At 41.5% G+C, this 24,639-nt stretch overlaps 1 protein-coding gene across 2 annotated transcripts in view; it reads left to right on the top strand.

Moving 5' to 3' along the window:
- The window catches only part of NF1 (neurofibromin 1), a 207,901-nt gene that overhangs the window by 150,093 nt on the left and 33,169 nt on the right, over positions 1-24,639 (top strand). For both annotated transcript variants that reach the window (XM_026710278.2, XM_026710277.2), the window contains 7 exons: positions 2,193-2,533; positions 4,443-4,645; positions 7,651-7,844; positions 9,394-9,534; positions 12,358-12,637; positions 20,390-20,604; positions 24,496-24,557. In XM_026710278.2, coding sequence (XP_026566063.1) covers positions 2,193-2,533; positions 4,443-4,645; positions 7,651-7,844; positions 9,394-9,534; positions 12,358-12,637; positions 20,390-20,604; positions 24,496-24,557 — 1,436 coding nt within the window. The remainder of the gene's footprint in view (positions 1-2,192; positions 2,534-4,442; positions 4,646-7,650; positions 7,845-9,393; positions 9,535-12,357; positions 12,638-20,389; positions 20,605-24,495; positions 24,558-24,639) is intronic.

Here is a 24,639-nt window from a genome sequence, read left to right as displayed (position 1 = left end):
AACTCAAATCCAGGATTAGAATAGAATAGAGTAACAGAGTTGGAAGGGACCTTGGAGGTCTTCTAGTTCAACCCCCTGCTCAGGCGACCCTCTGCTCATGCCATTATTGTTTTGACCCATGCCTTTTCCAACAAATCAAACACAATCCAAAGGGAACAGAAACCTTTTAATGCTTCTGCAAAATAATTAGCAGTGATAAGCACCAGACTTGCCAAACTGTGCAAGACTTGCCAAAAGATAACAGACAAGAAATAATTTGCAATACAAGAATCTTCAAATACAAACTCAGGATACTGGAATGCCCACAAGGCTGGAGTTTCAAAACATATTTGCCTTCTGCAAAGAGTGTTCATTTCACAGCTGGCTTTTATCTTCTTGAAAGAGGGGCCATTACCTTGCTTCAACAAGGTACAGCTACAACAGCTGTTTCCTGCGAGCAATCCTGCACATATGAGCACTTGGCATAGGCTCCTCAGGAACCTCCTCATCGCTGCTGCCAGCCCCCACAATCTCTGAAGGCAGCAGTCTACTCTCTAATGGTCCTGGCCCCTCATCTGAGTCCTCGCTCTCCTCATCCGCCCGTACCTGCTCCCAGCGAACCACAACAATTTCAGACAAATGGTTGTCCAATCTCTTCTTAAAAACTTCCAGGGTTGGAGCATTCACAACCTCTAGAGGCAAGTTGTACCACTGGTTAATTGTTTTAACTGTCAGGAAATTTCTTCTGAATTCTAGGTTGTTTCACTCCTTGATTAGTTTCCATTCATTGCTTCTTGTCCTGCCCTTCAGGTGTTTTGGAGAATAGCTTGACTCCCTCTTCTTCGTGGCAACCCCTTAGATATTGGAACATTGCTATCATGTCTCCCCTAGTCCTTCTTTTCATTAGACTAGACATACCCAGTTCCAGCAACCATTCTTCGTATGTTTTAGCCTCCAGTCCCTGAATCCTCTGTTGCTCTTCTCTGCACTCTTTCTAGAGTGTCAACATCTTTTTTACATTGTGGCGATCAAAATTGGATGCAGGATTCCAAGTGTGGCCTTACCAAGGCATTATAAAGTGTATTAGCACCTCATGTGATCGTGATTCTATCCCTCTGTTAATGCAGCCTAGAACTGTGTTGGCTTTTTTGGCAGCTGCAGCACATGGCTGGCTCATATTTAATCAAGCATAATATTATATCTGAGAGTGGGTGTGAAGACTCAGTGGTTAAAGACACTGAGCATGTCAGCTGGAAAGCCCAGGTTCGAGACCCAAGTGCCACACAATGGGGTGAGCTCCTGTTCCTTGCCCCAGCCCCAGCTCCTGCCCACCTAGCAGTTTAAAAGCATACAAATGCAAGTGGATAAATAAGTATCACTTTGGTGGGAAAGTAACAGCAAACTGTGCACTTTTGACATATACCATACTGGCCACATGACCACAGCAAATGTCTTCAGACAATGCTGGCTCCCTCAGCCAAGAACCAGAGATGAACACTGTGCCTTAGAGTTGGACACATTGGGATAGACTTGACCTAATATTATACACAAAGTTCTTTGCCCACATTTTGCATAACTTTCAGTGGCTACTTGCTTTAACTAACTAGCTAGCTGTACTAAGTCAGATGAAAGTCGTGTACTTTCTACTTGAAAAAAGTTGACCTTTAAGAACAGGAGTGTCAAAGACGTGGCCCGCAGGCTGAATCTGCCCTGCGATAGGCCATGGAATTGGCCCAAGGGCTGTGCCAGAGATGACGAGGGACCGGCCCCAGTCATACCTACCTAGTTGGCTGCGATACCAAGGCTATGCCCCCCCCTAGCCCTCCCCCAAAGGCAAACAAAATCCTGATGTGGCCCATGACAGGATCGAGTTTGAAACCCCTGCTTAAGAATAGTTCGATTTGGATTCCAGGCGATTATGAATCTTGTAACAAAATGATGTAATGATTGTGATGCCATTTTCAAAACATTTCGAAAGAATATGAAAGCCTATCGCAGGGGAGAGATACCCTTTTATCTTTGTAAGGGAGTACCATTACTTAGGCGTGTTCAACCTTGTCAACTTTAAGATGGGTGGACTTCAATTCCCAGAATTCCAGGCATTGAAGTCCACACATCTTAAAGTTGTCATGTTGGACACCCCTGCCCTAGCTGGCGCTATTTGGGGTGCCTTGATTTCCTTTTCTCCCAACCAAACTCAATGCCTTCCACAGGTTGGCTCCACCGCTGTCCAAGTGACTTCAGCTGAGCGCACCAGAGTCCTGGGCCAGACCGTGTTCCTGAATGACATTTACTATGCCTCTGAAATAGAAGAAATCTGCCTTGTGGATGAAAACCAGTTCACCTTAACCATTGCCAACCAAGGCACACCTCTGACTTTCATGCACCAGGAGTGCGAAGCTATTGTACAGTCCATCATTCATATACGGACACGATGGGAACTATCCCAGCCCGACTCTATACCGCAACATACGAAAATCCGTCCCAAGGATGTGCCAGGAACGCTGCTGAACATCGCGCTGCTTAATCTAGGGAGCTCGGACCCAAGTCTACGGTACGTCTCACTTTCAATTTGTGTAGGGATTTTGAGTCCAGCTGCAGGCAGTCCTCGACTTACGACCACAATTGAGCCCAAAATTTCCATTGCTAAGCAATGGTAGTTGGTAGGTGAGTTGTGCCCCGTTTTATGACCTTTGTGCCATGGTTGTTAAGCGAATCGCTACAGCTGTTAAGTGAATCATATATGTAAAGCCAGTCTGGCTTTCCCCATTGACTTTGCTTATCAGAAGCTTCCTAGGAAGGTTGAAAATAATGATCCCAAAACATGCTGTGACCATCTTTTAATATACGCCAGTTATGAAGCCCCCAAAATTTGATCACATAACTGTGGGGATGCTGCAATGGTCATAGGTGTGAGAACTGGTTATAAGTCACTTTCTTCAGTCCCCTCGTAAATTTGAATGGGCATTAAGTGAACAGTTGTAAGTCGAGAACTTACCTGAATAAAAACTAGAGATGTATTGCTCTGCATAGTCGGAATTTCTTCCTCCTCCAAATTCTTTGCTTTCCTTAACTCAATATGGAGGCTGATTATTTTCCCCTGCCTTTTTCCCCCTATTACAGGTAGTCCTCAACTTATGACCACAATTGAGCCCAAAATTTAAAGTTGCTAAGTGAGAAATTTAGTCTAGCCCTGTTCTACTTTTTTTTTTTTGGCAACGTTAAGTGAATCTGGCTTTCCCATTCACTTTGCTTCTCAGAAGGCCGTTAAAAGGGGATCACACAACCCTGGACACTGCCACTGTCATAAATGTGAGTCAGTTGTCAAGCATCCAAATGTAAATCCCGTGACCATGGGGATGCTGCAACGGTCATAAGTGCGAAAAATGGTTCGTAACTCACTTTTTTCAGTGCCACTGTAACTTTTGAATGGTCACTAAGCGAACTGCTGTAAGTCGAGGACCACCTGTGCGTAATTTGTTTTCCTTTCACTGACTAGTGTTTCTGTAAAGTGTATTTTGGGAGGGAGGACATGCATCCAATTCATGCCTTCATTGATTTTTATGACTCAAGTCAGATTGCCCAGTTTGGAAGCATTGGGATGAACTGCAAGGCTGGCTCTGATTAATCAATTAGTATGTTTTTAAAAGTCTTTATTCTACTGAATACAAATACTTTTAAAAAAAAGCAAGTAGGTTTGCTGGCACCCTTCAAAAGAGACATTTCTCACCCCCCACCCCTCACTCTTTCATCTCCCAGGAGGGAATGCCTGTTTTAAGGTAATGCCAAGAAAAGTGCTTGTTTATATCATCTAAAATAGAGCATGCAGTTTTTCTTAGAATGATATGATAGGTAGTCCTCGACTTACGACCACCGTTGAGCCCAGAATTTCTGTTGCTATGGGAGACAGTTCAGTTTTGCTCTATGTTACAACTTTTCTTGCCACGGTTGTTAAGTGAATCTGGTTAAGGGAAGGTCACAAAAGTTGATCACATGAACCTGGGCGCTGCAACCGTCATAAATATGAGTCAATTGCCAAGCGCCTGAATTTGGATCACGTGACCTCGGGGACGCTGCAATGGTTGTAAGCATGAAAAATAGTGGTAAGTCACTTTTTCCAGTGCTATTGAGACTTTGAATGGCCACTAAATAAACTGTTGTAAGTCGAGGACTACCTGTAATCTTTCACCGATTAGTTTTATGTAGACTTCATCATCACCTAATAGAGAGAGCTCTCTATGGCTGACAAAATAAGATTCTTGAGTCGATTTGGGAGGGTCAGAGGCCAAATATGCTGATATCTAAGTAATCACTTGGTTGAGTTGGACAGATATAGAAATTGAATGAATGGATGAAAGAAAGAAAGAAAGAAAAAAGAAAGAAAGAAATAGTCTTCTGAACTAGACTTTCTGGACCTCCCCAAGGAAACGTTTTCTTAACGCATTCCTTATTTTTTGTTACAGGTCTGCGGCCTATAATCTTCTCTGTGCCTTAACTTGTACTTTTAATTTAAAGATTGAAGGCCAATTACTGGAAACATCAGGTCTTTGTATTCCTGCAAACAACACTCTTTTCATTGTCTCCATTAGTAAGACTCTGGCAGCTAATGAACCCCACCTTACCCTAGAGTTTTTGGAAGAATGCATTTCTGGATTTAGCAAGTCTAGTAAGTAATATTACTTCACTTTTCCTGTTTATATAAGGCAAATATGGCTTGACAGCTCCAATGAGGAAGTCAGCAGCGCATATATTGGGGATAAATGGAGCTGTAGCTATATTAAATAATAGTTAATCATACAGGGAATCCTCACTTAACAATGGTATTTGGATCCAGAATTTCTGTCACTAAGTAAACGTGGTCAAAAAGTATGAGGTCATATGATGTTGTGGCCCGCCAGCAGAGCTGGCAGCAGACTCGGATAGTGAGGAGGTTGGGGAGGAACATGGGCCAGTCTTGGAGTCTGGGGAAGGCTCTGATGAGTGCTCTGTGCTGGAGGCAGAGATGGGGCCAGGGCCGTCTGACAGTTATCAGCTGCCTTTGGAGTCGGAGATCAGTGGGGCAGAAGAACAGCTGGAGCCTGTTCTCAGTGTGTGCATGCACAGAGCTGCCAGGAGAAGGAAACAGTTAAGATTGACCGTGAATAAAGGCTCAGGTGGAAGGTGAATGGCTCCTCCCATAGGGAATAAAGAGAAGCGAAAGGGGAGTGGTGTTTGCGGGAGACAATTAGTTCAATTCATTAGACTGAAGATCTGTTCCTCATTTCTTGCCAAGTAATTGCTGCTATAGTGTGGCGTTTGGAAGATACCAGCCTGGCAACTCTCCAAGCCTGATAAAGGTCTGTAGTTGTGAAATCTCATGAAAGACTGTTTGCTTGGACTTTGATGGAGAGGAATTCCCTTTAACCTAAATAAAAAGGGTTCTTCATGGTCTTGGGAAACCTAGGTCAGAACATACAATCACCTTGCTTAGCAACGGCAACCCCAGCAATTCCATTGTTGTCATTAAGCGGGGATCATGTGTCATTAAGGAATGACCTCTGGGCAACTTCTTGACAGCTTCCAGCAAGCAAAGTCGATGGGAAAGCCAGCACGAAGTCACAAGTCGTAAGCAGTTCTCAAGCAGGCCTGTAAGTGTGTAAGGAGCTGTTGTAGCACAAGTGTGGTGGGACCAAGGGTGGTTACTGCCTTGAGTAACCAAGGGGGGGTTACTGCCAGGTGCCAGAGGGTGTAGCAGGGGCCACCGTGGCAATAAGGCATCAAAAATGAAGACATTACATGAAAAAATGTACAGTTGTAGAGTTAGAGAAGTGTGTATGTAGGCAAAATACCCAAGCACATACTCAGTACATTTAAGAGTTTTAGTGAATCCAAGAGTGCAGCAATTAGTAAAAGGCAGATTTACATTGAAATATGAGAATTGTTCTTTAAAAAAACCCTGAATATGTAGAGCAAAATACACTTTTAGGAACCCTGAATTAATTCTACAAATCTAGCACCATATTAAAAATAAAATAGGCTCCATCTCTTTTACGGTATATATGCAAATGTAATCTCAGCTCTCGTTAAAAAAAATCTATGGATAACCAGAATGATTGAAATGCTACATATAATACAGTGTTCCTTAGCCTTGGCCACTTGAAGATATGTGGACTTCAACTCCCAGAATTCCCTCCTCAGGATGGCAAAAGGCATGCTGACTCAAATGTAGCAGAAAGAACTTACAGTTTCTTAATGATCTGTTTCTTTAAAAGAGTCTGGAAGTTAAGTCACGGCAACTTCCTTTCTTTTTTGTTTGAAACATTTCACTGCTTATCCTAGTTAGTTTCTTCAGTCTGAGCAAATTGGTTAGGGGAACCCATCTATGTCTCCAGAGTGGTTTCATTTCTCACCTAATCTGAATAGGCTCGTTAGTAGGCAGTGATCGTTAAAAATGGTTGCTCCTAAATCCTTTATTTAAGTAGTCCTTAAGCATGGCCTGCCTCCCTGGTGAACCCATGAGGTGGTCTTGATCTTCCGTGGGTTTTATTTCTTCAAGTCACCTGTGGTCGCTGTGAGTTGAGCAGACATATAAAATTTCTCAATAAATATATACAATAAGAGGTGAAATAAAAGAAGTGACGAGAGGATGTTCAGAAATGTCATCTTGGTGGGGGCTGAACCTAAGTCTTGGGCTACACGTTTTGAATCGTATTCAGGCTTGGCCAACACCCAAGGAAATACATTGCTGAAAATTTGCATTCCTCAACCCAGGATCTGAAATTTGAGAAGTCATGATGCATGCTACTTTCATTGAGAAGATAATGAATTAATCACCTGCTCATTTTCTTCTTCTGGCCCAAGTTGTAGTAGAAGCCTCCCTCTCTCTCTCTCTCTCTCTCTCTTTCTCTCCCTCTCTTCCCCCCTTCCTCCCAGCAAGCATGAGTCTGTAAGCTCAAAATAAATTCCAACCCACCCACCTGACATCCCTTCTGTTTTTCCAGTGGGAAGCGTGGGTGGAAAAGGAAAAGAACTATCTTCCCCGGCTCTTACAAGTCAGAGTCACCAAGAAGACGGAACTTTAGAGGTTCATGGAATAGGTGTGAGAAATTAAAAAAAAAAAAAAACCCTGTCTGGCCTGTTTTCCTGGTATTGTTGAGGAAATTGTTTGATATGGTCCAAATTAAGGGGAAGAACCAAGATTCCTTTGCCCTGGGCATATCTCCCCTCTCAAAACAATTCTCTGTTGGGAAATGACCATGACTTGCTGAAGGAATTCAACACAGATTACAAAGTCAAGAGGGTGCTGTCAGCTCTGCTAATATTTGGAGAGTCTTATCCATGAAGCCTGATATATGCGTTGTTGTATTTGAAGGTGCCCTGCCTTCGATTTGCCATGCAAGGCCCATTTGGGTACATTGTAGAACACCTAGAGATGTTGTTAGTTTCTTCTCATATTCAGCATCATATCTCACACTACTTTTGGGGCCAAAGACAACTTGCCTTTCAAGAACGGGGGCCTGGACATCACCAATCCAGGGCCTCTTGGCACAGAGAAATCCTTGTTTGCCGTCTTTCTAGTACACTTTACTTTTTTTTTTTCATAACTACCAAGCTTTGTTCCAAAAGATAATTGGGCAAAACATTTGCGCAAGACTATTTTCTCATATGTCTCTTTGTTTATTCGAATTTCAGGTATTGAACTAAAACATCTCTGCCTAGAATATATGACCCCCTGGTTACTGAATCTGGTCCGCTTCTGCAAACATAATGATGATGCTCGGCGCCAGCGAGTCACAGCAATTCTTGATAAGCTTATCACAATGACAATAAATGAGAAACAGATGTATCCTTCCATTCAAGCCAAGATATGGGGTAGTTTGGGACAGGTACTGTTTTTGATTGTCCGTCCCCCGCTTTCAGTTTTTGGTTGAAGAATAAACTATATGTTTTCTACTATATCCAGTACTATTCAATGCAAGACTATACTTACATATCCTCCACAAAAGCCATTTCTGCCATGTCCTGGTGAAGTTATTGAAAGGACATTTGCTAAAATCCAAGTGTTCTATGTTCAGAAATATTTTTTTTTACAATTTCTTCCCTGTGGTTATAGGATCTGCTGGTTTCTGCAGTGTCACCTAGTTTTTTCAACAAAGCTAACATAACCCGATAAGATAAGTGCTCTTATTTATGAACCGGCTGGTTGCAGAGCCTGACACTGACTTGAGCCAAAAGGAAAGGATTGGACCAAGGTCACCCAGCCAGCTTCTGTGCGTAAGGGAGCACAGGAAATCAGGAGCCCAGGCAGTTCAAATAAATATAGGTTTATTCTGTGCTAATGCTCTCTACAAGAATCGGAACTACTAACAGTAAAAGCAGATTGGTGGTAGATAGGAATTCAAGGTGGAATGCAAGGTGGGCTGGACTTGGATCTCTTGTGGATGGGAAGAGACTCAAGATTGATGATGCATTTGACTCTTCCCTTGGGCTCAGCCTGGTCATTCCCTCTATCCCTCTTCCCACTCTGTCTACTATATTAACCACACTGGCTCTTAAGGAAGTAGCTCAGGTTTCCATGCCTAAGGGAGGATTTGGGACTTCTCAAGTCCATAGCCATTACCCCACACTGTCCTTTTTTTCCCTGTTCCGAGTAAACTATTAAATATCTTTTAAACATTACTATGGTGTTTATTTGGATTTGTCTTTCAGGACTTTTGTTGATAATAAGCTGGTAAATGAATCAATTTTCATGTGCAGAAAAATTGGCATTTCTGTCAAAATCAACCTTCCAGCGTCGCACAGTTGTGGAAAGATTTATTATTATTACCATATTATTTTCAAGGGCAAAATTCACAGAGATCTGGGTTAAGCTATCTGATTAAAGAATGTACTCATTTTATCTCATTATTTTAGAAGGCTCTCGGCACTTAACCATTTTCTTATGATGAAAGTGATAAAAACATTTAGAAAAGTAAAATTGTCTACATTCAAGCTTAATTTTAACCCAAGGAATGTTTCTATATAATTAAACCTTCAGAACACCAGATTATTTATTTATTATCAAACTTTTATGCCACCAATCTCGCTGAGGTGACTCTAGGTGGCTTACTGTATATGTTATTCAACCTTTTGATAGGCATTTAATACTGAATGATGCTAGCAAGAAGCTACTTACAAGACTGATATGAGCATAGTTTAACACCAAGATTATCATCAACAAAATGATAATAATCAAAACCATCATTATTATCATCAAAAGCAAAAGTTTTTAAGAAGAGACTGGGCAACCATTTGTCTGAAATGGCATTAGGGTTTCATGCCTGAGCAGGGGGTTGGGTTAGATGACCTCCCAAGGTCCCTTCCAACTCTGTTTTTCTATTATTCTGTTCTGTTGTTCTGTTCTTGAGCACGGCTGTTTTCTTGCCTTTTCGACAGATAACTGATCTACTTGATGTGGTGTTGGACAGTTTTATCAAAACCAGTGCCACAGGAGGACTGGGGTCCATCAAAGCAGAGGTCATGGCAGATACAGCTGTTGCTCTTGCTTCTGGAAACGTGAAGCTGGTTTCCAGCAAAGTAAGCATTCTCCTCTTGAATTTAACTATAGTTAACCTCTTCACATGTGGATGGAAATCAGTGAATGGTATTTCTTTCTCCTCCTTCACTTGTCCTCTGTCCTTCTTTTGTCAGATAGCAGGAAAAATATTAACCAGATGGTACTAAGCAATGTCCATATCAAAAAATGTTACAATTAGTCCTCAACTTACTATGGTTTGCTTAGTGACCATTCAGGGTTATTACAGCACTGGACAAAAAGTGACTTACAATTGTTTTTCACACTTACAACCGTTGTGGCATCCCCATGGTCATATGATCAAAATTCAGATGCTTTGGCAGCTGACTCATATTTATGACAGTTGCAAAATCCTGGGGTCATGTGATCATCTTTTGCGACCTTCTGACAAACATAGTCAATTTTAACAGCATTTAGAATTGCCTGTGCTCAGTGTTGAAAGCACAGTTGTATACCATCAGATGAATTGATCATTCAAAAAATAATGGTGTGTGCTGAGATGGATAAGTTAACCCTGATGTTACGAGAGAAAGAGGAGTCTGAATATTATAGAATTTGGGGGAAATGGTATGATTGGATTGAATTAAGACAGATGGGTGATGAAAGAATCAGTGATAAGCAATTTATAGATTAAATGTTCATATTCACATAAATTTTATATATTTGTACATAAGCACAACATAGAAGTATATGAGATAGATGTCACACATTGTTAATGTCATAATATTTACATTTTTTGTTTGGTTTTGAAAAATATAAAAGACTAATAAAGTTTATTTTAAAAAAGCCATAGTCAGTGAGGAAGCCATTCACTTAACAACGATGTTACTAACTTAGCAACTGCAGTGATTCACTTAACAACTGTGGCAAGAAAGGTCGTAAAATGGGACAAAACTCACTTAACAATTGTCTCGCTTAGCAACATAAATTTTGGGCTCAATAGTGGTCGTAAGTCAAGGACTACCTTTATAATACAGCAAAAATAATATGAGCCTGCTGGTCAATGCACTGTAGCCAGGCAGTTACTGTTATATAATTCTGGGAAGCTCAGAAGCACAGCTTTAAGGCGTTAGTAAAAGTATTCAATTTCAATATTGTCGATCACATTCACTGGATTTTTTTTTACCCGGTTACCCTTCTCCACAAGAACAGCTTCAAAGAAATATATTGTTCTCTGTAAACTGAAACTGGATTTCCAGGCTGTTGATGTGGTAGCTCTTGAAATACTGCTTTGTTGGCCCTTCAGCCCGTCACAATACAGTAATATCTATGTTCTTCGCAAACTTTTCCAAACAGCTTATTTGATTGATTGTTCATTTTAATTTCCCATTTCTGAAGCTACATAGCCTCTTGACCACTCTGGGTAGCACACAAGTTTAACAGGGATGAAATAGGACAGCCAGTGACAGGATTACAGTAAGTCCTCGACCTGTGACCGGTTACTTGGCAACTGTTCGAAGTTATGACTGACCCCAAAAGGGGGACTTACAACCTGGATTCGAACTTCAGTCAGGCCCCCTCTGCAGTCATGTGACAGAACTCTGGGCATTCAGCCATAGAACCGTTTGCAACATCTGGTGCTCAGGTGGCTACATTTTGTGACGGTTTTGCCTAAAATGGGCACTTCCGATTTTTGTCAAAACTATGCCTCATAGCAAACCATTGGTTTGCTTAATGGCTGGATTCGCTTGACTGGGGTGATTCCTGGGGGCTGTGGGGGAGAGAATCACAGCGATTCGCTTGAGAACCACCACAAAAATGGTGATAAAGTTAGGTCAGTCACATGACCATTATGACGTGCAATCATAATGGCCAGGGTTCATTGCAGTCATAGGTCAAGGACATACGATCTTCCTAAAGTTCTGTGCTCTTTGTTTGACCAATATAGATAGGATTTAATATATGGGGAAAATAATTTGTTCTTTGGTGGGAAAATCTTGAACTGTTCCTCATTACATACATACATTCATACATACATACATACATGTGTGTGTTTGTGTGTATGTTTAGGTAGGTAGGTAGGTAGGTAGGTATATATAGGGATGTAGTGGCTCAGTGGCTAAGACGCTGAGCTTGTCAATCAGTAAGGTTGTCAGTTTGGCGGTTCGAATCCCTAGCACCGTGTAGGAGTGAGCTCCCATTCAGCTTCTGCCAACCTATCAGTTCAAAAGCCTGCAAAAATGCAAGTAGAAAAATAGGGACCATTTTAGTGGGAAGGTAACAGTGTTCTGTGTGCCTTTGGCATTTAGTCATGCCGGCCACATGACCACGGAGACACCTTCAGACAGCGCTGGCTCTTTGGCTTTGTAATGGAGATGAGCACCTCCCCCTACAGCCGGAAACGACTAGCATGTGCGAGAGGAACCTTTATTTTTATTTATTTATATGTGTGTGTGTGTAATGAGGAACAGTTCAAGATTTTCCCACTGAGAACAAACTCTTTTCCCCATATATTAAATCCTATACATATACATATATTTATAAAGCTTACAGTTGAAGCCCAAAGGCTTCCTGGAAGAAGCGAGTATTGGGAGATGGCTCAAAGGAATGAGAAGTGGTACTTAATAGGTTTTGTAGGATTTTATTATGTCCATATTAATGAGAAAGAAAATCAGCCCTCAAGATAACTTGAGAGTCCTTATCAAAATGCACCAAAATTTCTGTGATGCTTTCTCCCCTGGGAAGGCCTAGATTAATTCTTCCACCTCATTTCTTCCTTGATTAGAGATATAGGATCCTGGTGTTCCTAAAGTCAGCTTTTTGTTCTGGTGTCTACTCTAAAGCACACACCTTGTAACTCAACATGACTGGTTGTTCCCTTCCAGGTTATTGGACGGATGTGCAAGATAATCGACAAGACCTGTCTCTCTCCAACAGCTACATTAGAGCAGCACCTCATGTGGGATGACATTGCCATTCTAGCCCGTTACATGCTGATGCTGTCTTTTAACAATTCCCTCGATGTGGCCACACATCTCCCTTACCTCTTCCACGTTGTTACTCTGTTGGTGGCCACCGGTCCTCTTTCTCTCAGAGCTTCCACCCACGGCCTGGTCATCAACATCATTCATTCTCTGTGCACATGTTCACAACTTCACTTTAGTGGTAAGTCTTTATTTATATTTATTTTTAAACCTAAGACCCATCTCCTTTTGTCTAATGCAGGGGTCCCCAAAATTGGCAACTTTAAAACTGGTGGACTTCAACTCCCAGAATTCCTCATCCAGCATAGCTAGTTTGGAGACCTCGGGTCTAATGAGACTCAAAGTAGATTTCAGTGGTTAGCACACTTCCCCATATCTCTGTGGGAAGGTGCATTCCCAGAATCATTCCCCAATTCTGGACCTTTTAGATTATTAATTTAAGTAACAAAAGGAATCTTGCTTTAGACAAGAAGCTTAGCTTTCCTCAGTTTGATGGCTTCTTCATGTGTTAAGAGACCTGAAAATTGAAATTTTAATACCTATTACTAATCTTTAGAAGGGTAACCCAGATTAGCAGTGCCTCATTGCACAACTCTGATGGTCCATTGCTCCCTTTTGGTTCATTTTCTTCCTTGTTTCATTTCTGTTTGTTGGCCACAATGACTGCCAGAGCCCCAACCATTGACCTGGGTGGAATATAACTCATCCACTTGTCATATAGTATAATTCATCCAGTTGTCATCCTAGTATGATTTGATTGTTGATTGTACCCTATGACTATCATTAAGTGTTGTACGTTATGATTCTTGATTATTAACGAATGTACCTTTTCTTTATGTATATTGAGAGTATTTACACCAAGACCAATTCCTTGTGTGTCCAATCACACTTGGCCAATAAAGAATTCTATTCTATTCTATTCTATTCTATTCTATTCTATTCTATTCTATTCTATTCTATTCTATTCATGTATGGATGTGCCCACCAAGCCATGACGGCTTGTTCAATAAATCACCAATTTATGCTACTTTATCATAATCTAGGAATGGAGCATGCCAGTTGAATCCCAATAAAATTAATTGTACAGGTAGTCCTTGTTTTAAATTTGTTTAGTGACCATTCAAAGGTACAACGGCACAGGAAAAGTAACTTATGACCATTTTCACACTTACGACCTTTGCAGCATCCCCAGCATCATGTGATCAAAATTCAGATGCTTGGCAACTGGTTCATATTTATGAACATTGCTGTGTCCCAAGGTCCTGTGGTCCCCTATTGTGACCTTCTGACAAGCAAAATCAATGGGGAAGCCAGTTTCACTTAACAATTGGGTTACTAACATAACAGCTGCAGTGATTCACTTAACAGCTGTGGCAGGAAAGGTCATAAAATGGGGTAAAACTCATTTAACAAATGTGTCACCGAGCCACAAACATTTTGGGTTCAATTGTGGTCGTAGGTCATAAGTACCTGTATTTAGTTCCAATTCAAATCAAGCGGAGTTAAAGCATAGTTTATTGCTTTGGGTGTGAAGCGGGTTCAGCTGATTTAGTCTGTAGCCAGCCTGTCTTTCTGATGTGTGTGTTTGTCTGCATGTATAATAATTAAAATAACAAGAGAACTAAGGGGGTGACCTTGTGCTTAGCAGTTTATTTTCTTTAAAATGGGGCAGATGCTAATATGAGAAAGGCGAGGATAACTTTTATGGTGCCACAAGCTGCTGGGGTGCATGGCTGTGTTCATTGGATGGGCTGAACCCATATAGACCCTCCAGTGCTCAAAACCCACAAATAGTTCAGTTTTGAATCATTACTAAGCTACCATCCCCTAGTGGCAGATTGTGGGTTGATAGTTTTACAATAGGAAAATATTAATTTAGGCTATCCTGGGCCAAGAAATTTCAAGGGGGTTATAATGTAATAAAATAAAAAGGTAAAACGCTCCTTTAAAATTTCAGATAATTAATAGTACTGATAGGAGAGAAAGCTTTTAGCTCGGATTGGAAATGAGGGGTCCTGGGCGCTCTCTGAGTTTGATTGTTTTCTTGCAGACATTTCATTGCCCAATTAGGTAACCTCTTCAGTGCTGATGATGTTACCTAGTTTGGGCAATGCAACGTCTGCAAGAAAACAACCAGACTCAGAGAGCACCAAGGGCCCTTCAGCATGAATAGTGAAAAGAGCACTAGGGACATAATGATACTGAAGCTAAAACTCAGACAATAAGTTAATTCTATCCTCACTTTAGCCCTGCTTAAAATAAAGTGAAGACATCAAAAGAACCACAAATTAAACTGGGAGTCCTTATTAGCCACTTAGCCAGAAGGTATAACTTCTTACATGTGAGAAGAGGATGTTACATGTCACAGATGTCTTTTTAAATTCATCAGTCATGATTTAAGACCCAGTGCCTCTAGTGATCTTGCCACAAATCATTTCCAACCAAGCTTTTATCATTTCATTGTATGAAGAGAGCTATGGAATCCTTTGCCTCATATTTTCTGGTGATTCTAGCCTCCTTATAACTTACCGGTAATGTTTAAATATTCAAGTCTCATGTTTAGATGCAGGTGATATATATGTATATATTTTGTTCTTTTCAGTAAGCGACATTTTAATGGGATCTTTAAAGTCCCTGAACAAGCTCTAAAGAGTACAGGATCGATCCAGGCTCAACTGTACAAATTAGCACTGTCAAGTACAATTTAGAGCCTGCCATGGCTTTAAATTAGGAACACATATAATGTTCGCAACATTTAAAAGTAGAATGGTAGACAAGGGCTTGTGCCTGTGGTTAAGTAACAGTACAGTGCTGCAGAGATCAGTAGTGCAGAAAATGTGAAGCAATTAAGCAATTTTTAATCTCATTTTGTGGAAGAGCAATGTAAGCATTATTTAGCATAGGGAAAATATTACATCACATTGAGATAGGTGCACAAGGGGACCATATGTCCGCTATGCAGCCTTTTGTTAACTTGACATTTCACTGTTGAAATTGCTGCTAACTGATACAACAGTGGTGGGACTTATCTCCGGGGGGATGAGTCTGCCTACCGAGATGAGGTGGACTGGTTGTTTTCGTGGTGTGGAGACGACAACTTGGTCCTCAACACCAATAAGACCAAGGCGCTTATAGTAGACTATAGAAGGAACAGTTCAGACATCCAGCCCTTGCTTATCAATGGAGAGCAAGTGGAGCAAGTGGCCAGTTTTAAGTTTCTGGCTGTTACCCTAAAAGAGGACCTGACCTGGGGTGCCCACATTGCAGCCCTGGTCAAAAGGGCCCAGCAAAAATTATACTACCTGAGACTTCTCAGAAAACAACAACTGAATGAAAAACTGCTGGTGACCTTCTACCACTGCACCATAGAAAGCATTTTAACATACTGCACCTCTGTATGGTTTGCCAATTGCACAGTGGCAGATAGGAAAGCACTCCAGAGGGTTAATATCATTGCCCAGAAGATCATTGGTTGTCCTCTCCCCTCTTTGGAAGAGCTTTATAGCTCCCGCTGCCATAAGAAAGTTCAAAACATTCTCAAAGATCCATCTCATCCTGGGCACCCTTTTTTTGAACTATTACCATCTGGCAAACGGTACAGAATAATAAAAAACAAGGACAAATAGGCTGAAAAACAGCTTCTATCCCAGGGCAGTAACTCTATTGAATTCTACTGTATAGTGCAGTGTTGGTGTACTTCCAGTTTCTGGCAAGTGTCAGCCGGTGCTCCATTCAAAATCCAAGAAAGAAATACTTAGACTCCATAAATTAGAGAAAAGAATTCTTTTACTGAAAAATGAAGTGGTAGCATCAAATAGGATTCTGAATCTGAGCATTTAGGCGTGCAGATCACATATACAAAGTGATGAAGTTGTTCCCACCCCCCATAGTTCAAAAGATTATTCCAATTAAAAGTTGTGAATATGATCATGTGGGCATCTTCAGGTGGTGATGAGGCCTCTGTCCGTTGACCTTGGCATATTTTGATAAAGGTTTGCAGCTGCGCAGAGAAAAGAAAGCTAAGCGAGAAATAGAAACCTAAAAGCAGGAATTTATACTCCCCTCACTCCTCATTTACACAACGCAAGAATGTAACACCTCCAGCTCTCTTCCCAGACCATATCCGCCCCTCCTCCCCCCGTTACTTATGGCAGCCAAAAGATGCAAAGCAGTAGAAAAGATGCAAAGCAGTAGATCTTGAAGGCTGACACCCCCACCCCACCTCATTGGGTACAAGGAGTTCACTTAACAACCATTTCATTTGCTTAATGACTTGCAAATAAGGTCATAGAATTGTGTGGTGACCTGCTTAATGACCATCACAATTTAGGACTGTAATTGCAGGCTCAGTTACTGTCGTAGAGAGATAGGAATATTTGTTTATTAAATAGATTTATATGGCCATACAACTCACACCGCGACTCCTGATGGCACACCTTTTCCATGCCAACAAATGGGATGTGGTCATCCAGAACTGATTGTGGATCAAACTGAACCACATATCGAACTAAAGATTGGCACATTTTAGTCAGCATATTAAGTGAACCCAGCAAACAGAAAAAAATGGATTAGAAGTAAATATCCAGAAAACTATGATTAATCATTAACGTGTCATGTGAACACACGTTTATTGAATATAAAAGAAGGAAGACAATAGGGTGTAGGGCAGGTGGCCGTCAGTCTTTAGTGTAACGGGATCTGTTACAAGCCTCTGCGACACTTATGACAAGGTTGCTTAGCCTTCCTTGCCCCTCAGTCCTACCCTTTTATCTCTGTAGAAGGAAATTAAATTTTGAAGGATGAAATAAAGTAATAACTCGGAAAGTTTTTATAGTATATTTCCTATACAGGTAGCCAGCATAGCTGGGGCGGTGTTTTTTTCGCTAACCCCTCATATTTTTTACTTCTAAGATTTGATGCCCAGTTAATTACCTAATTATGGCCCAGTTTCTAATGATTTTAATAAAGTGCAGCCTCTGAAATTTCCCCCAAAGTTACCCAGTCCACCTTTAAAAGTTAAGTCTCTCAAAGAGCTAGACAGCATTTCTTGAGAAGTAGGTAACATTTCCAAACAGGAGAATGTGGAACTATAATTAGAACATATAACAAAATTACGAAAGCAGTGCAGATGATTGCTTTCATAATAAAGGTGTAGTCCCCTTCAGAATTGAAATAACAGAGTGCTTTTATTTCTTTAAAGATTATGTGCTATAGGTTAAATATATATACAGATAGTTCTCGATTTACAACAGTTCAATTTAGTTACCATTCAAAGTTACAATGGCACTGGAAAAAAAGGACTTGTGACCATTTTTCAAGCTTACTCACCGTTGTAGCATCCCTGTGGTCACATGATCAAAATTCAGGCGCTTGACATCTGACTCATATTTATGACAACTGCAGTGTCCTGGGGTCATATGATCACCTTTTGTGACCTTCTGACCAAGCAAAGTCAGTGGGGAAGCCAGGTTCACTTAACAACCTTGTTAGTAACTTAACAAATGCAGCCATTCACTTAGCAATTGTGGCAAGAGAGGTCGTAAAATGGGGAGAAATTCCCTTAACAAATGTTGCGTTTAACTACAGAACTACAGAACTTCTGGGCTCAATTGTGGTCGTAAATCAAGGACTACCTGTATACACACACACACACACACACACACACACACACACACACACAGTTCTTTTAAGTGAAATAATACAGAATAACTGGGAAAATAATTTGGAAAATATGTTGAACAAGACAATACCTTGAATATCTTCTGTGTGTGGCCCAAGGGGTAAAGTACATGCATATTACACATTTTTTTAAACTCCACTGGAGCTTCCTCTGACGGCAGTGCTGGATTTCATATTAAATTTAACATGTTAGTTATAGGAATGTTAGCTTTCCTACAACTGAACGTGTAGAAATCTTCTTAAAGCTATAGTTGGAAAATGAAATCTCCATGTTACTCAAATCCATGCATCTAATGATACAGAGGAATATTCCACCTGTTCAGATTTGATTCCTGAGAAGTAACACACTCATTTTAGTATGCCTAGAATAATATAAACATGCCTTGTGTTCGTGTGACTCAGATTACCAAATCGTTCACAATGTCAAAAGGCCTTTTGTTTCATTATGTCATTCAGTATGTCAGAATTCCTCTTGCAGAAACAAGGAAGCATCCCTGGCTTTCAAACAGAAGTTTCTGAAACAAAATGCATTTGCCACTGATTTCAAATCCATAGAAGTGTAGGCTCCTTGTTGCAATCATATATTGATTAATTGCACTGTGTTTCATAATTTTCCCAACGTCTTGAAGGCAGAAGCAGTTTAGGTTAAGAGAGTGATTTAAAGTTGATCCATAAAAAATAGACCAATAAAGGCAAGAATCACCAAATGTCTACTTAGTGCAAGGTACCATGAATAGGCCAAAAGAGTTTCTTTATTATTGATCACCTATTTACAAGGATCATGCCAGACTAACTGCATTCTCTTGAGAACCGGCAGATAAAGACTTCAAGAGTCTGGCTCCTGCTGCCCTCTTCCACGGAGAGATTCCAAACTAGATCCCTTCTTTACTCCCCCTCTATTCTACCCCCTCTATTCTAGCCAATGATTCTACTACAGTATGTGGCAAAAGCCGGGATGGCCAAATGTGCTTCTTAACCCCTATTTTTGTCCCTGGAGCCTTTCCTCCAATCACAGTTGATTTCCCCCATTGCTTTGAAGAAGGACTGTCAACAACAAAATAAGGAAAGCCATCAAGGGTGGGATTTAGCTGCAGAGTAGCCTAAAAGACATGAAAGAAGTCTGGTTTTCAGCCTGAACGTGGAACCAAGACAACACTGGTCGTTCGAAGTGAGAATCTTCCTTAGGACCTAGAAGAGAGTATCTTCTCATCCTTTGGGGACCTTTCCTTGGCCTTCAGAGCTATTGATTACCCACAAGAGTTGGGGGATGAGGTGCTTACAGTGGGTTCTATGCCTTCCTCGATGGATAACCTCAGTTTTGGAAGGAGGATACGGATCAAGCCAGTGATGGCTGTCATGTGGAGGCCCACAGAGGTCATCTTTTCCCCACTGCTAAGAGTTCCTCCAGAAGTTGGGGGAGAGGTATCTTCAATGTGCTGGTGGCGCTCAGCATTATATATGATGTTCAGTGTTATATACTTATACCTCATGTGCAGTATCCCCATTCACCTGAGGAGGTACATATTTGACATAATAAAAAGAGGCATTCATCTCTTTACAACCGGTGAACTTTGCTTCTCCACAGCTCCTCTGCCACTGGTGCTACCGAATGTGGTCATGCAAACTTTGCAACTCGCTTGTGCATCGTGGGCTTGCATGTCTGAATGATGGAGTGGCTGGTGGGTGACTCCCAAAGCCAACGGAACAACGTCTATATATAAAGTCTAAAAACATTGGATTAATTTTCATTAATAGACATTAATATAAGCTAGTTCCCAGACACTTGTGTTAGCATTTCAATTTTCATTTTTTATTAGTTTGTGACATAAAATACAAATATACAAAAGCAAATAGTAGGAGGGAAAGGGGAGGAAAAGGGAAAGGAGAAATATAGAAAAGAAAGGAAAAAAGAAAAAAAAGGCATTGACTTCAGATTCCCTTTGGTGCAGTAGAATAAGACAGTAACATCAAATCTCAACTTTTTACTTTTACACAATAGTATAAATTAGCCATTCCTATATTTCTAAAGTTTTATTTTTTTTCCATCCCAAGCACAAAGTTCAGAACTGGTTTCCAAGTAGAAACAAACGTACTTGTGTTTTTTTCTTTGATCAAAGCAGTCAATTTGGCTATCTCTGCTAACTCCATCCACTTTTGCAGCCATTCATCCATTGTGGAGATTGAAGCATTTCTATTTTCAAAGGTGGAACTGACATCAAAGTCTTTAATGTCTGTTCCTTTTTTTTGTCAACAGAGGAAACGAAGCAGGTTTTGAGGCTGAGTTTAACGGAGTTCTCGCTACCCAAATTCTACTTGCTGTTTGGAATTAGCAAAGTGAAATCGGCAGCAGTCATTGCATTCCGATCCAGCTATCGGGACCGGTCATTCTCTCCTGGTTCCTATGAGAGAGAAACGTTTGCACTGACATCTCTGGAAACAGTCACAGAAGCATTGCTGGAAATTATGGAGGTATGACAAGGACATCACGATATGAGTGTACAAGCATGAGTAAGATATTAGGATTGCAAAATATGTCATTTGTAGATAATCCAAGTACGAGCACTTTAGTACATTGATTATGGCAAGGGCATATTTTACACAGCAGAGATTAGAGTTAAGATACATTGACAAGTTTTAAGATTGGTTTTAGTCTGATGTATAATGTTTTTATGATAGGAAATAAAAAAGAAAATATTAAATTAATCTGATCGAGAATTTGTGCTTACAATCTTTATAGCAGAATAAAGTGATGGAATGGATTTTACACATCAAGAAATGGATAATATATTTAAGATTTTAAACAAATGCCTTGCAAGTAAAACAAATATACAAAAAGAAAAAGGATTTAGCCCAGTCTGTTTCCTGATACATATGCTGAATGTACGCTGCTCAAAAAAATAAAGGGAACACTTAAACAACACAATGTAACTCCAAATCAATCACACTTCTGTGAAATCAAACTGTCCACTTAGGTAGAAACACAGATTGACAATCAATTTCACATGCTGTTGTGCAAATGGAATAGACAACAGGTGGAAAGCATAGGCAGTTAGCAAGACATCCCCAATAAAGGAGTGGTTCTGCAGGTGGTGACCACAGACCACTTGTCAGTTCCTATGCTTTCTGGCTGATGGTTTAGTCACTTTTGAGTGCTGGCGGTGCTTTCACTCTAATGGTAGTATGAAATGGAGTCTACAACCCACACAAGTGCCTCAGGTAGTGCAACTCATCCAGGATGGCACATCAATGTGACCTGTGGCAAGAAAGTTTGCAGTGTCTGTCAGCGTAGTGTCCAGAGCAGGGAGGCACTACCAGGAGACAGGCCAGTTCACCAGGAGACGTGGAGGAGGCCATAGGAGGGCAACAACCCAGCATCAGGACCGCTACCTCCGCCTTTGTGCAAGGAGGGACAGGAGGTACACTGCCAGAACCCTGCAAAATGACCCTCAGCAAGCCACAAATGTGCATGTGGCTGCTCAAATGGTAAGAAACAGACTCCATGAGGGTGGTATGAGGGCCCAACGTCCACAGGTGGGGGTTGTGATTACAGGATGTTTGGCATTTGCCAGAGAACACCAAGATTGGCAAATTCGCCACTGGCGCCCTGTGCTCTTCACAGATGGGAGCAGGTTCACACTGAGCACATGTGACAGACGTGACAGCGTCTGGAGATGCCATGGAGAATGTTCTGCTGCCTTCAACATCCTCCAGCATGACCAGTTTGGCAGTGGGTCAGTAATGGTGTGGGGTGGCATTTCTTTAGGGGGGTGCACAGCCCTCCATGTGCTCGCCAGAGGTAGCCTGACTGCCATTAGATACCGAGATGAGATCCTCAGACCCCTTGTGAGACCATATGCTGGTGCGGTTGGCCCTGGGTTCCTCCTAATGCAAGACAATGCTCGACCTCATGTGGCTGGAGTGTGTCAGCAGTTCCTGCAAGATGAAGGCATTGATGCCATGGACTGGCCCGCCCATTCCCCAGACCTGAATCCAATTGAGCACATCTGGGACATCATGTCTCGCTCCATTCACCAATGCCACATTGCACCACAGACTGTCCAGGAGTTGGGGGATGCTTTAGTCCAGGTGTGGGAGGAGATCCCTCAGGAAACCATCCGCCACCTCATCAGGAGCATGCCCAGGCGTTGTAAGGAGGTCATACAGGCATGTGGAGGCCACACACACTACTGAACCTCATTTTGACTTGTTTTAAGGACATTACATCAAAGTTGCATCAGCCTGTAGTGTTTTTTTCCACCTTAATTTTGAGTGTAACTCCAAATCCAGACCTCCCTGGGTTGCTAAATTTGATTTCCATTGATAATTTTTGTGTGATTTTGTTGTCAGCACATTCAACTATTTAATGAACAAAGTATTTAATAAGAATATTTCATTCATTCAGATCTAGGATGTCTTATTTTTGTGTTCCCTTTATTTTTTTGAGCAGTTTATAAACGTGGATTAGGTTGTTATTTTCATGTAATAGAACATTCAAAAATGAGCCTTTCCCACACTTAACGCAGTGTGTTCTATTTTCCTATCTTAAAATTCAACTGTCATTTCCTCTTGCTGAAATAGATGGCTATTATGTATGCATGGCTAAGTAAAAGTTGTGTGTGTGTGTGTTTGTGTGTATAAGAAATAGAGAAAGAGAGTGGGAGGAAATCTGTAAATTATTTTCTATCTCTGGCGGTCAGAGAATAGACACAACTTAAGTATGTACTGCATCTACACTCAGTGAGTACGTATCGATAGTCCTCAGCTTAGCAATAGCACTTAGACTTATATACCACTTCACAGTGCTTTACAGCTCTCTCTCTAAGTGGTTTACAGAGTCGGCATATTGCCTCCAACAATCTGGGTCGTCATTTGGCTGACCATGGAAGGCTGAGTCAACCTTGAGCCTGGTGAGGTTTGAACAGCCAAACTGCTGGCAGTTGGCAGCCAACAGAAGTAGCCTGCAGTACTGCATTCTAACCACTGCACCATCATGGCTCACTAGAACAACAGTTGAGGGATCCTTGGTGCTCTCTGATAAACAAACAATTCAGCAATTAGGTCATAAGTTGTTGCAGCCATTAAGTGAGGTGCTCAGGTGATCATGTGGCTCAACAACTGCAGTCTCAGCTCTCCCCATTCAGTGATTGCAGAAGTGGGTCAGGCAGCTCCCCGCCATGTGCCGAAGGCAACTGCAGTGCTGGGCTGGAGAGAAGAAGTTCAGATCTTCAAGATCCAGGTTTCTCTTCTCCAGCCGAGTGCTGAAGTTCCCCTCCCTTCCATGGCAGAAAAGAACATTGACCAGAAATCCATGCAGGATGGAATATTTGCATCATTGGGTGTTTGGGCCAGTCACTAGAAAGAGGAGGAAGTTCTCTCATTTCTGGGGACTGGCTGCAAACGCCCTGTGCTGCAGACATTTTGTTCTGAAATATTTCGGGAGGAATTTTTTTTTTCCACCCAGTCTCCTTGGGGAAGGCAGTGCAATGGCTAAGCAGTTAAGATGCTGGGCTTATCGGCTGGAAAGCCAACAGTCCAGGTTCGAGACCTGAGCGTTGCGCAACGGGGTGAGCTCCCATCCTCACCTTAGCTCCTACTCAACTAGCAGTTTGAAAACATGCAGATGCAAGTAGATAAATAGGTACCACTTCAGTGGGAAGGTAACAGTGCTCTGCAACATCATGCTGGCCATGTGACCATGGAAACATCTTTAGATAGTGCTATCACAATGGCCCTTGAAACAGGGATGAGCGCTATCTCCTGTAGTCAACAATGGCTAGCAGAGTAAAATCTGCAGGGACTCCCTCCTTGAGAGCACAAACACTTGCAGAATATCTGTCAGGCTGTGCTTTTGCTCTCATAGAGGCTGGGTGTGAAAAAGCCTCTCCTGAAATTCCTTCCACTTTCAGCCAGCCCCTCAAGACCCAGAGGGAGTCACCTCTAGCCACCTCTGGGGAAGCCAGCAGGGAAAATGGCACATGTGGGATCACATATGATCGCAGGGCACTTGGCAAATCACCATAAGTGAAAACAGGTTGCCCAATGCCCAAGTTGCAATCACGAAAGCGATGGGAGGTGGGGTGCTGTAACAGTTGTAACTTTGGGCACAGGTCATAAGTCCCTCTGATGCAATTGTAATTTTGAACGATCTCTGAATGAATGGACATTAAGTGAGGACTGTTTCCATTGTTTAAGGCTGCCAGCAGAGAAAAATAAAGAGAAAATGGGTGTTATTTTTTCAGTTCCCGGAGCATGTAAAATACAAAACCACAATTGTCCCTGTTCCAGAAATGCTCACTTTTGGTTGAGTAAATGCTTTAATATGACATAATCAGATAAACTGACCTTTTGATTTTCCTGCAGGCGTGCATGAGAGATATCCCAACCTGCAAATGGCTTGACCAGTGGACGGAACTAGCTCAGAAGTAAGTCCTGTTGCCTTCAGACTTTGCCTGGGTCACTTTGTTACTTTCTATTTCTGTCTGAGGCATTTTCATCAGTGGTGTT

The sequence above is a fragment of the Pseudonaja textilis genome, chromosome 1, assembly GCF_049901715.1.
Source record: "Pseudonaja textilis isolate UNSWEBS1 chromosome 1, rPseTex1.2, whole genome shotgun sequence".
NCBI classification, from domain to species: domain Eukaryota; kingdom Metazoa; phylum Chordata; class Lepidosauria; order Squamata; family Elapidae; genus Pseudonaja; species Pseudonaja textilis.
The sequence above is the reverse complement of the archived record's forward strand: the minus strand, read 5'-3'. Positions and strand labels throughout refer to the sequence as shown.